General features: G+C 39.7%; 1 protein-coding gene across 5 annotated transcripts in view; it reads right to left on the bottom strand.

Moving 5' to 3' along the window:
- The window catches only part of RPS6KA6 (ribosomal protein S6 kinase A6), a 63,848-nt gene that overhangs the window by 36,705 nt on the left and 12,487 nt on the right, over positions 1-14,656 (bottom strand). For 2 of the 5 annotated variants that reach the window (XM_075572897.1, XM_075572896.1), the window contains exons 2-7: positions 13,499-13,589; positions 11,622-11,681; positions 7,785-7,901; positions 6,371-6,452; positions 5,163-5,243; positions 955-1,034 (exon numbers count right to left, since the gene is read on the bottom strand). In XM_075572897.1, the coding sequence (XP_075429012.1) occupies positions 955-1,034; positions 5,163-5,243; positions 6,371-6,452; positions 7,785-7,901; positions 11,622-11,681; positions 13,499-13,589 (511 nt within the window). Of the gene's footprint in view, positions 1-954; positions 1,035-5,162; positions 5,244-6,370; positions 6,453-7,784; positions 7,902-11,621; positions 11,682-13,419; positions 13,442-13,498; positions 13,590-14,656 lie in introns of those variants that run through there. The other 3 variants (XM_075572898.1, XM_075572899.1, XM_075572900.1) reach the window with 2 other exon arrangements.

Here is a 14,656-nt window from a genome sequence, read left to right as displayed (position 1 = left end):
TCATTCCTGAAATTCACCAGTACTTTATCCCCTGTACCCGATTTTCCAACTCTGTCTGTCCATGAGATGTCTGTGAATTGACTGTATAACCTCTGTTCTTTTAATTATTGTTATAACTCTGCCGAGGATATCCTTGATAATGAGAGGTAACTCTATGTATTACTTCCTGGTAAAACATTTTTATAAATAAAAATAAATTATTTAAAAATCCAAATCCTCAATGGAATGTTTAAAAGCATTAAGAACAGAAAACATTTTAACTCAAAATGAGAATGCTCTGACACTAAAACAAGAGGACTTGATGCGGATATGAGTTTTTTAAAACATCATATTTTTTGTAATGTTTCTCCTTGCCTCTCTGAAGTTTACAATTAACCCCCTGCACACTGCTGATGGATGGATGGTCCTGTGCCTCACGTTCCCTTTCATTCATTTATTGCCCTGTTTATTTACTATGCCCTCTGCCATTTCTTCTCTGCATCCTCTGCCTTCGATTGTTATATTGGATTTTACATCTGTGTTAAGCTCATGGAATCTCTCTAAATCAGTATCGTCGACTTGAGGAAGAGAGAACTCTCGAAAGCTTGTCTTCTAATATCAATTGTTAGTCCAAATAAAAAAAGGAATCGCCTAATATTGACGTAAATATTTACTCTGCACTATCGCAACTGGACTAACACGGCTATTTCTACTTAATTCATGGTAGAAAATCCCAATTGAAGTCTGAGGATTTTTCGGGCTTCTAAGGAGATTTTTGACTGAAAACGGCTGCTGCGGCAGAAATAGAATGTATCCATTAGTTGCAGTTCTGATACTGATATGAATATTGAGAAAGTAAAAGTATATTTGAACGTTAGGAGAGAACAAAGAAACCCCACTTTCAAGTTTGACTTTTGCGATGACATTTTAACATAACCAGACAAATCAATAATTAGTTGAAAAGCAGATAGTTACCTCTTTGGATAACCGTGTGAACACATCTCCTCCCCTAAGAAAATCCAGTATCAAATATAGCTTCCCTTCCGTCTGAAAGGCTGATTTAAAAGAAAGGGGGGGGGGGAAAGGTGAAGATGACAAATCTATTGTCATGGTCTCAGCTGAATTACTTTTCAACACAAATTTATGAGAACCAATATATTTTCTAAAAATTATTCTTGACCTAACAATTTGAAAGTTTTTTTTTTAACATTACATTATCATAAGTTTATATACACATACACAAATATATCAGAAAAGGGGGAGGGGAAACACAAAAATGGATGTGCCCCCAAAAGAATTCACTTAAATGCACACCACCCAAGTATAAAAATTAACTTTAAATAAATCCTTAAAACATATACAGCTAAACCCCGTTATAACGCGCCTCGTTATACCGCGATTCGGTTATAACGCGGTTTTCCCGTGGCTCCCGTTTTTAAAAAAAAAAAAAAAAAAAAAAAAAAATTGTTAATTTTTTTTTTACATTTTTTTTTTACATTTTTTTTTTGCACACTGCACACACTGCACACACTGCACACACTGCACACACTGCACACACACTGCTCATTGCTCACACTGCCACACTGCACACACACTGCTCATTGCTCACACTGACACACTGCACACACTGCACACACTGACACACTCTGCACACACACTGCACACACACTGCACACACACTGCACACTGCACACACACTGCACACTGCACACACACTGCACACACACTGCTCATTGCTCACACTGACACACTGCACACACACTGCTCATTGCTCACACTGCACACACTGACACACTGCACACACACTGCACATTGCTCACACTGACACACTGCACACACTGCACACACACTGCACACTGCACACACACTGCTCATTGCTCACACTGCACACACTGACACACTGCACACACACTGCACACTGCTCATTGCTCACACTGCACACACTGACACACTGCACACACACTGCTCATTGCTCACACTGCACACACACTGCACACACACTGCTCATTGCTCACACTGCACACACTGACACACTGCACACACACTGCACACACACTGCACACACACTGCTCATTGCTCACACTGCACACACTGACACACTGCACACACACTGCACACACACTGCTCATTGGACACACTGCACACACACTGCTCATTGGACACACTGCACACACACTGCACACTTACGCACACTCACACACACTTACAGACACTCACACACACTTACACTCACAGACACTCACAGACACACACTCACACACACTCACACACACTCACACACACTCACACACACTCACACACACTCACACACACTCACTCACACACACTCACACACACTCACACACACTCACACACACTCACACAGACACTTACAGACACTCACACACACTCACTCACACTCACTCACACACTTACAGACACTTACAGACACTCACACACACTCACTCACACACACTCACACACACTCACACACACTTACACACACTTACACACACTTACACTCACAGACACTCACAGACACTCACAGACACTCACAGACACACACAGACACACACAGACACACACTCACACACACTTACAGACACTCACACACACTCACACACACACACACTTACAGACACTCACACACACTCACACACACTTACAGACACTCACGCACACTCACGCACACTCACACACACTCACACACACTCACACACACTCACACACACTCACACACACACACACACTCACACACACTCACACACACTCACACACACTCACACACACTCACACACACTCACACACACTTACAGACACTCACACACACTTACAGACACTCACACACACTTACAGACACTCACACACACTTACAGACACTCACACACACTCACACACACTTACAGACACTCACACACACTCACACACACTCACACACACTCACACACACTCACAGACACTCACACACACTTACAGACACTCACACACACTCACACACACTCACAGACACTCACAGACACTCACAGACACTCACAGACACTCACACACACACACACACACACACTTACACACACTTACACACACTTACACACACTTACACACACTTACACACACTTACACACACACTCAGACACTTACACACACTCACAGACACTTACACACACTCACACCCACATACACACACCCATATACACACACACACTTTCTCTCCCATAAATACATACACACACACACTCTCTCACTCTACACAGACGGGGGGTGGGGTCGGAGCAGAGGAAAGGCCGCGACCAGCACCACCACCCGCTCCCCCCCTCCTCCCGCGCAGGCAGCGGGAGCACCGGGGACAGCGGTGGGGAGAAGAAACCCCCCGCTACCACCTCCATGCAGGCAGCGGGATCTGAGGTAAGCGGCGACCTGAGGGACATCCCCGCTCCCATCTCCTGCCCCGCGGCCTGTCCCTCGGTGACAGGGGGAAGCGGGGACAGGAGGGACATCCCCGCTCCCATCTCCTGCCCCGCGGCCTGTCCCGCGGTGACAGGGGGAAGCGGGGACAGGAGGGACATCCCCGCTCCCATCTCCTGCCACGCGGCCTGTCCCGCGGTGGCAGGGGGAAGCGGGGACAGGAGGGACATCCCCGCTCCCATCTCCTGCCCCGCGGGCTGTCCCGCGGTGACAGGGGGAAGCGGGGAGCGGAGGGACATGCCCGCTCCCATCTCCTGTCCCGCGGGATGAATATGCGCTAAAGCGCGGCGGCCATTTTTTTTTTCCGCGACCCCGTTAGTAACGCGGTGGTCTCGGGGTGGACCCCGAGACCCGCGTTATAACGGGGTTTAGCTGTATTACCAAAGTAACGTGTGATGTGGATTAAAAATGTATTAAATCATAGCTATCAAGCAACCGTGTCATTAATTATTCATACTATCCCAGTACCAATTAATATGGTGGGATGTAAAAGACAGGAAATGCTATGAGTAGGGTATTAACCCCTCTGGGGCAACGATGAGACCGAATGTAGAGTAGTATATAAATATATTCAGGTAGGTGGCCACAGGATTAAATATCCTATTACTGCTAAATATAGCTCCCCTGCACATTTACATAGAGATTGGTCTAAATAATAATGCTGGCATGTGATGGTATAATAGCTGTATTATAGAACTTCCAAACACAGCAGTGCTGGCTTGAATACACAGCAATATGATGTGGAGACGCCTCACATAAGGTGCAAGGATAGCAGGCACACTGACCATGAATTGATTAATAAATAGTTAACTCATATGGTCTTCACAGTTACACCCAGGATACCGCAAACACTACATTAAAAACAGCTCCAAGTAGGAGACTGACAACATTGCGCGTTGTTGTCAGTCTCCTACTTGGAGCTGTTTTTAATGTAGTGTTTGCAGTATCCTGGGTGTAACTGTGAAGACCATATGAGTTAACTATTTATTAATCAATTCATGGTCAGTGTGCCTGCTATCCTTGCACCTTATGTGAGGCGTCTCCACATCATATTGCTGTGTATTCAAGCCAGCACTGCTGTGTTTGGAAGTTCTATAATACAGCTATTATACCATCACATGCCAGCATTATTATTTAGACCAATCTCTATGTAAATGTGCAGGGGAGCTATATTTAGCAGTAATAGGATATTTAATCCTGTGGCCACCTACCTGAATATATTTATATACTACTCTACATTCGGTCTCATCGTTGCCCCAGAGGGGTTAATACCCTACTCATAGCATTTCCTGTCTTTTACATCCCACCATATTAATTGGTACTGGGATAGTATGAATAATTAATGACACGGTTGCTTGATAGCTATGATTTAATACATTTTTAATCCACATCACACGTTACTTTGGTAATATATGTTTTAAGGATTTATTAAAAGTTAATTTTTATACTTGGGCGGTGTGCATTTAAGTGAATTCTTTTGGGGGCACATCCATTTTTGTGTTTCCCCTCCCCTTTTTCTGATTCACTTTCAGTTCACAGTTTGCACCCACCTTCTGATTACCTCACTTATGAACATAAACACTTCATTCAATTAGTATGGTCCTGTGATCACTCCCCACTCTTTGTTGTTTCACACACAAATATATATTTATTTTTTGAGACTGATTTAAATTGTATTTTTCATGGACTAAACATCTATTTTTTTGCCATTTATCATTAAACAGAAGATAGAATTAACTCACCGTAGTGCAACTTCACAATAAATGGATGATTTACTTCAACAAGGATATCTCGTTCCATCTTTGTGCGAACTCTGTCTCTCACTAGACAAACAGAATAAAAATAATAAATAATTTTTGTTTGTCTTACCATTTTAAAACAAGCTATATGAAGTGGTCATGTTCCCTATAGTGATGTGTTTTCTTTGCAAGTACTCCGTTACAAAACCATAGATAACCTTTATAGATGCATTCTGTGATCAGTATGGAAAAAAGTACAAATGCTACGAGTTATAAATAAATGGATCTTGCTCTATAAAGGTAGAGCTGTTGTACAGAAGAAAGGCAAAACACAAAAAATACACTGCTTTTCACCACGAAGGAAAGAAAAGTGCTGCCATGTTTAAAGTTGATTAAAAATACATGTACAGTAATGAGATCTTTAGAGGCCCGCAGCATAAAACAGCATGAAAAGGTAAGAATAGCCCTAAGAAGCTTACAAAGGATTAACATCTTGTACCAACCAAAATGGGTCTTAGCGTGATTGCTCCATAAAAAATAAATAAATATGTAAGTGGAATCACCCAATTCATTCACAAAATGTAGCCTTGTTCGTTTGTTTTAACTCTAGAAATGTCATAACCATATCAACAACCAGACCCCAATAATAAATGTTAACTTGTGGTCTTGTGAGTAAGGATTTGCAAAGATGGCCACCTTTGCACATTTACTAATTTTTCCAGTTGAAAAAGCTTGCGCCCCATTTTTTCTGTTGTCAAATTAAGCAATCCATTAGCTTTTCCAAACTGTCAATGGCTTTGCAAGAAAACTGCTACATACGCATAAAACCTGCACACATTTACTTCTAATTACTAAGCAAGACAGCCGCGGCCAACTCCAGTCCTCCAGGTCAGGTTTTCATGATATCCCTGCTTCAGCACAGGTGGCTCAATCAGTGGCTCAGTCATTATGACTGAACCACCTATGCTGAAGCAGGGATATTGTGAAAACCTGACAACTTGGTGGCCCTTGATGCCTGGAGTTGGCAACCCCTGCTGTAGGGCTTCCAAGCCATGATATTTTGGGCTTCCTGCCTTAAGGCCCCAAATTATATGTTGGTTATTTATGTAAAGCACATAATAATCAGTAATGTACAAGTAAAAATCTCTGGCTTCCATCAGCATATTAAAATGTTACCTTTAAAATAAATAAATATATATAGGATGATGTACCTTTCAAAGAAGCTTTTTTTAACACTTTCATTGCATAAAGTTGTCCAGCATCAGGCCCAACAATTTTTCGTACGAGGAAAACCTAGGGGAAAAAAAACAAAAAAAACAAAAGAGGTTACATGTAGCCTCTAAATATTCATTTTATAGTCAGTTTATTCACGGCTCTCCCAATGCCATATTTCCTATGAATAAATAAATATATATTTAGTAGGATTTTGCATGCATGACTCCCATTTGGCTATATTATTTGTATCATTGCAGTACATTTATAACATTGTTGAGTGTTTTTTATCCTCCCTCCCATTCAACCTATTTTATTAAATCATTGTGCTGTGGAGCATGCGCTTCTGCTTTTTGTTTTAGTTGTCGACCGCGCTAGCACAATCAATTTAAATCTGTCTGGCCACACTCACGCTGCGTGCGCCTTTGCACGTATGCTCATGGGCCGAGATATTAAATTGAGTTTGAGGCGCACTGAGGGGGTCACATGACCTCCTCAGCCAATCAGCGCCGGCCACACCTGTTAGGCCACACCTGTTAGGCCACACACACCCCGCACTCCCCCCACCCCCCACGTGGGCGCACAGAAAAAGTTGCCGGACACCCTGCGCTCATGGTTTGAGAGTTGGAGACGTTCACCACTCAAGCATGAGCGCGGTCAGCGGTACAGGGGACGCAGCCTTAGTTTGGAACCTTGGTTCCTTTAGAAGATACAACGTCTCCAATTGTTTCTTACCAATCTACTTATTTATTTTTATTGATTACTTTTATGCTCATATTAATTCACCAGCTGTATCCATTTGGACACACATTTTTCAATTTGCACTCATTCACTATTACAAGTGATTATTATACAAGACTATATAGTCACACAGTTATTGATTAGGCACATTTTTATTCATTAGTGAGCACTGTAGCGCGCTGGTTTTTATTTTTTTAAAGTGAAACGTGTGTGTGTGTGTGTGTGTGTGTGTACACACACAGCCACACACATTTCACAGTAGTATGCCAGTGTTACTCAGAAAGCAGCTCATTTTTTAAATTTATATTTTTTTTTAATTGAAAGAACAAAAAAAATAAAAAATAATGGAGGAATAATGTTTAGCAAAATACATGTTTAGTTAAAATATATATTTATACACATACCCACCATATATTTTGAGAATGTAAAACATGTGTTTAAATTGTGCAGTTTGTATCAAAATAACAATTTAAGTAGTAAGCAGTTCACATATCCTGACCAAGTAAGGATTTTCCCCCCATGGATCAAAACAAACCGTATTATTTCCACTTATTGGGTCTGAACAAATGATCTTACTTTGAGCAAATTATATAAAATATGTTTAGAAAGCTCAGCAAACAAGGCACGTTGGCAAGAGTGGGAAATATGCCCGGAAGAATAAAAGAAACATACTTTTCCAAAAGATCCCTGCCCAAGAACCTTGAGTAACTCAAATTGCGTGGGGTCGGCTTTTTCACATCCTTCTTTCACATGGTGAGTAATCGGAATCTCCTTGACGTTTCCTTCGTCCTGAAAATATAAAACGGTATACAAATCTTAGTTTAGTCAACATGTCAAATGTAATAGCCTACTTAATGTAATGTTTATCTGTCACACAGCCTCTTCCACAGCAAATACATTCAACGTCACTATAAAATAAAGCTGCCTCAGAAGCACCTGCAGTCATGTATAATTAGTGCAACTCCCTCTGAGCCAGCTGCAAAAAAATACATGTTTAAGTCCTAAAAGCCTGCTAAAAAAACAGTGGAGAAGTAGGTGTTTTGTAAATTTGAAGTATTACTGCACTGTTAATAAAATAAGGAAGTCGTTTAAAAGAACAATACATCTAATTTCATCCTCAATCCGAAACCCACACCAGGGCAGTTTGCTATTTAGCTCAAAACCTAATATTTCAACCACTGCCAGATGTGTGCGCACAAAGCAACATCTGATTGGTAGAAGCTACGCATGCATGACACCCACATTCAACTGTTACAAAGTATACTGTACAAAACAATTCCAAGGTAATGACAAGGAACGGACAGTAAGATAATGACATAGGGGTAATTTACCTGACATGACACCACCAGTCTGTAGCTAAGGCCTTTAAATGACATGAACAGACTACGCAGCATTTTTTTTATAATGCCCACAAAGATCCATTACTAGCAGGGGTGGAAAAAAATATGGCTTTAACGGCATCCCTCCTATCAGTGGCTGTGTGTTTTTGTTACATACACAGACATGTACATGCACACTCATATACATAAGTGTGGAGGGGTATAAGGTGTTGGTGGGGTACGTGTGTACACACACACACACGGGAGTGCTCAAATATTTTTTTTACTGCATGTCTTTTGCCGATTTATAATTTAATGTTAAATGCAGACTGCACCATCATTAATAATACCTATAAATTAATGTTCTGATGCAAGGTAAAATCTGTGTGTGTTTATTATATCAAGAAATGAGCTAACAGTTTGTATGTTATTGTCATAAATACTGTATATATTGGAATGTAATATTTACATATCTAAATGAGGGATCTGACCAAAATATCAGATCATTACCTTGCTGCAGCTGTGTGGGAGTAAGGGGTGTGGCTACCAAAGCTCTGCACGGATTGGTTGATCACAGGGTGATCATTCTACAAAAGGGCTTCAGGGACTTATAGTTCATCCATCTGTAAATATTATACTAATGGAAGAGGCACCGTACTAAAACTCCCAGAAGCCCCTACAGAGAAGGGAGATAATGTGACAAGCAGCAACTTAAAAACACAGGCACCACGAGTGGATTTTTAGGTGCAACCAAAAAGGCCGTTCCTTCAAGAATGAAAAGAAAGCTGTGAACGCTTTTTAAATGCTTAATTTTTCCAGCAGTTATCTTTACGAAGCCATCTATTGGTTTTACACTGGCAGACATTAAACATAAGATGACATTCATTTCAAAAGCAATGTAATATCAAACTTTAAAAAATAAAAAAATAAAAAAGTACATTAATGCTTGTAAAACTAGAAATCCAAACCAGTACATAAAATAAATCATGATCACATAGCTTCTTAACACTACTCCTGAAGGTAAAGAGACAATCAATTTTCTACTAAACACTTTCAAGCTAAAACCACACACTTCTGCTAAACGTATGGAAGAAAATGAAAACAGTTATTCTAAAGCCAATTAAAATAAGCAGTAGGAAAAGGAACAAAATATTGAAGCTTTCCATTTCTCTTCTCTACTTAAGTATGATGGAATTGTAATGCATCAGAGAATATAATAAGGTGAACATAGTCAATGCATAAATCAGAGCAAAATGACAACAGGCTAACACTTATACTGTCTGACTTCCTGAAGTACATCAGCGAAGGTTTCATGTCAATATGCTTATAATCGGTTAATAAAATACGTTTCATATTTAAAGGAATGATAGATTATATATTGTCCCTGTTTTAGAGTGGGATCCAAGACAGACAATGCTTTTACTGTTATTCCCTACCATTCTTCTTTCCAGGACAAGTTTATTGAGGTTTCTAAAATGTGTTCCTTTTCATGTCTTTGCACAAAATGAGGACTAATTATTGACAACATTTCTATTTCTGTGTGACAGTGAAAAAATAAGCCCGTAAAATTTGAATAGTGTGATGATTTATCATTTGTAATATGTGGTTTGAGACCAATTAAATTTGATATACAAATGTAGTTTAAAGATGACTAAAAAGGGTAATTGATGACTGGATAAGCTGCTGATAATTACATGCAGAAGTCATTTATACACATGACACGATTATAGATGTGTAGGCCGTGATATGCCAAAGGGGTTACTACACAGGATCATTATATCGTTTTTATATTCTCTGGTACATTTAAGAAAATTATAACCATCAAAAAAGAGAGAAAAATGGCTACAAATGAATAGTCACTGTCTGCTCTGATAAATATACCATCTGCAACTGAAACATTATCCGACAATAAATATGAATTGTTGGATACGGTTATTATAATTTGCGTTAATGTGTATGGGTGAACCAGCCCAATTATCCGAAATGACGATCGCCACACTGCAGGCAAACTTATACAATTAAAGACAGAACCACTTTGAAACAACCATGTATTATATTGGCATGGTTGTGCAGTTATGTATGCAGAGATTGTTTCTATTTAAAGCAGCAAACCATATTGGATGGAGGTTCTTGCTGCTTTAAATGGAAACAGTGAGAAAGTATTACCACAGGAAAACCCATGGCCCCAGGCTTCCTGTGGCCCCAGTGCTTCCTGTGCGGCCTGAGGAAGAAAGGGGGGGGGGAGAGGAGACGATTGCAGGAAGAACTTAGAGACATGGGAGAAAAGCCAGAGCGCTCCCTAACCAGCTCCTCTCCTGAGGTCCTATCAACCAGATACCCCAGGTGGGCTCGCAAGCAGCACAGGAACAGCAAGTATATACCCCGACTGCAGTGAGCTCCACATGGTGCTGGCTGCGTAGACAGAAGATAAAGGGTAGGGGCAATCGCATCACTGCCCCCCTTTCCCCCCCACTGCCTTCCCTTTCCCCCCTATCCTCTTCCCTCCTGTCACATTGTCCCCCTATCACCCTCTTGTACCAACTGCCCCCCCCCAGCACTCAAAATGCCCACTTGTCCACCCCCCATGGGTCACTCTTGTTCCCCTCCCCATATGTCATCCCCTCTTCCCCCCCCCCCCCCATGTGTCACCCTCTCTTTACCCCACCCCCCTCCACATGTGTGACCTTTTCTTCCCCCCTCCCTCCCCTCCAACTTGTACTTTGTGTCAGGTTATAGTCTACACTACACACTGACCGAACCACACACAGGTTGTACTGAGCACTACACACTGACCGGGGTATAACCTGACGGCACTACACACTCAGGTTATAAAGGTATTACATTTGATTTTTTGTATTGTGGCCCTTTGACAATCACACTGGTAAATCCTGGCACCAACTCCTAGTCAGGCTGGCCACCCCCGTTTATCATGTTAATTCTAACAATGTTATGTAATGCTTGCAGTACTGTCTTTGCACTTACTTTACCAAGGAAATACATGCAGAGCAAATTTGAGTTAATCAAATACTGGGTTCAGTTAAGTGCTTTATATATCGGTGGAACAAATATCATTGGCTGCGTTCATTTCATGAACAATACATTGAACAGCCAATCAGTAAATGAACTGGACCATAAGTACAGTTGTACTTCAATAAAAGAACCAGCAAGCAAAATTGATCATAATACTTACATAAGATAATAATGATTCCCCTTCATCCATCGGCTCATCCACCATCTTCAAACCATTCAGCTACAAAACAATTGTTTAGATTAATTGATTACATTCCATGGACAAAAAAAAAGGGGCACAAAGCTCATCACTTTGAAAGACAAAGTACGACAACTTGAATATTGTTAAATATCTCTATTTGGTCATACCAAATTTTACACAAACTGAAGTAGGCAAAGCTTTCCCACAACTGAATTGCAATTTGTGCCCCCAGCCCCCAAATATAATATTAATGGTCAGAGGTCCTTTTAAAGAATACCATAGTAACTTAAATAAGATATCTGAGGAAAAGCATCCTTTAAATGTGCTCCTTTATTTGATGCACTTCTCCTAGTTATGTACCATATTTATTTACAATAAAAATGCTGGCTTCAGCATTCTGCTTTAAAACATATCTTTTTACGGGTAGTTTTCTAAGAAATTTGTTGGCGCTATGAAGAGTTTGAAGGAATGGAATCCTAGATTTGGGGCAAAATGTAAACCTTTAACACTAAAATCTGGTCTTTTAAAAGTTTAATTGCGAGTTTATTCCCTCCTCTCCCTGTTCTTGCTTTTTTTTAAAACGATGTTATGCTATGTTCTTCTTATGTTAATTTTGCCAGGAGAGTTCCAGTATGCAGTTTCATCCAGTACCCAGGCCTATCCCACATAGATATTAGGTACTAATTATGGCTGTGAGTGATAAATTTGTCTTTTGAGCACTTCAAGCACCTTCATTGATATTTCACTTTATTCATTTGCGCTTTTTTGTATAGATTCACCTTGTTCACACAGGTCTAGAAACCGTATCTAAGGCAACACTGAGGAGTGTTATCCCTTATCTATGACCTTAATGTCTGACCACTGACATCCTAATTTGTCAGTTTTGTTTGCGCTCCTTGTATTGTTCCATTCAAAACAGTAACACCTCACAACAAAGTGGAAATATAGACATTTAGTCTAGCACCCAACTTTACTGCCTGGTTTCTAAACATTTACTTAAGTGAACTAAACTAAAATAAAAAGTTACATACTGTACCTTTAAGATTAAGAAGTTTTCAGACGATTATAAGAGGCATTCGAAGAGAATTCAAAATGCTCTCAAAACAAATTGCTACCTTTAATCTACTGATTTAAAATGGATAAGAAATTGACCAAATAAATTAGCCACTTACTATATACCTGCAACAATACAGAAATACAATTCAACCGAGTGGTGGAAGTAATTAAGCTGTCGTGAAAATTGCATAGCAGAATCTATTCAAATTAAATATTACTTGAATGGATCCATTTGTCCATTACCTAAGAAAAGTTACATATACAGTATTAAGGAGGATAAGGTTGACTTTCAGGTGAATAAAGAATGGCATCAACTAGTGTCGCTTGTAGCTCAGCTAATCTTAGATTGTGGATAAGAACCTGGCTGATGAAGCAAAGAAAGGAAATGTTGCAGGATTAAATCGTGTCGAAACCTGTCCAGGAAAATATTAATTAAAAAGGAGTATAATACTGGACGTAGAAAGGGTGAGGCTAGTATGTTACATGGGAATTAGCTACAGGAATCACCTTACTATTTAAGAGAAAGTAGTAACTTCCCAATAAACTCCACCTACACATTATACATACAGGAATAAAGCTATCCTCAACCAAGATATTACAGTGAATTTATAGAGGGGCAGTTAAACTATTACGATATTAGATCTCGGTACTACATACAGTAAATCAGCATTTTTATCTGACAAACAGATTGTACACTATCAGTATGGTTAATTTTACCCACCTGTAATGTTCCCCCTAAAACTCAACAAGATAAGTCTTTGCAATTGTTGAATACACGCTTCAAAATATTGTTTTGATACCTTTAAAATTAACATGACACTCAATCCAAATCTGTACGAGACGTTAGGGACTTTAGTGGATTTGCATAGCTTGGAGATAGATGGATGCCACCTATACGAATACAAACATTCACACATTTGGCTTTGCAAATAACTATTACAAAAATTAATACTAGATATACATGCAATAAAGCTATTTAAATGACAACTGAATTAAAGTAAAAATGTTAACAGATTACATAGCAAAAAGAACGAACCACGGTTCCAGTATCAGTGCTCTAATAAATCATGACACGGTGTAATATGTCATGTGTTGTTGTTCATCTGAGGTTGTATTTACCAAATTTTACGACCTGCTAAGGAACAGATTATTATTATGTCCTGATATGTAAAACCATAGAATTCAAAGAGGGTGTACTTTCTTTTTCGTGTGTGTGTACTATTTTTTCTTCCCCCCATTGGTACTCCCAGATTGAAGAGAAAACCTTAGTAATAGCACCCAGATAGGATGTCCATAGAACAACACAAAGTGGGAAATACAGACTCCCTCATGACAAAAGGTAATATCTCCTGGAGTTAGACTTAAACAAAGTCTTTGGAAAAGAGTGAATATCAATGATAAAAGCGCACACATGCGAGAAAAGCGTCAGAGGTCGTTCTGCTTGTTCTTTTACTTTTTAACATGTTGCTTCTGGCCCAATAAATATTTGTAACAATTTTTGAGCGCTCCAGTCTCCATCTCTTTTTCCCAGCAGTGCACCGCTTACTCCTTCCCCCATGGGATTCTACTTCCTAGATTACATAGCAGGCTGTGCAGATTTCAAATAAATATTTTCTATCTGTATATTGAGACCGGAGACTTTGCAGAACCCTCCTGCAGTCCAAACATTAACATTTTTCAGCATGCCTCAGGTACACAATGTAAAAAAAACATGTTTTTGTCGTTCTGCTCTACATCTACAAATTAAACATTCATGAAATCAAAGGTTACTCCTAGATAATTTCCCTGTTAACCTGAGTTTGTGACAATTATTTTACTTGCTACATTTATGTCATTATGAAATTACATTGGTACAACCAAACTGATAAACAGAAAACCACAAAACTTGGAAACAAATGTGACAAATGTTACCAGAATAAACATTTAGTATTACATCTCTTCAATAACTATCCTGTTTC

Source organism: Ascaphus truei, chromosome 16, assembly GCF_040206685.1.
Source record: "Ascaphus truei isolate aAscTru1 chromosome 16, aAscTru1.hap1, whole genome shotgun sequence".
NCBI lineage: Eukaryota > Metazoa > Chordata > Amphibia > Anura > Ascaphidae > Ascaphus > Ascaphus truei.
Note: the sequence above shows the minus strand (reverse complement) of the source record. Positions and strands in the feature narration are given on the sequence as shown.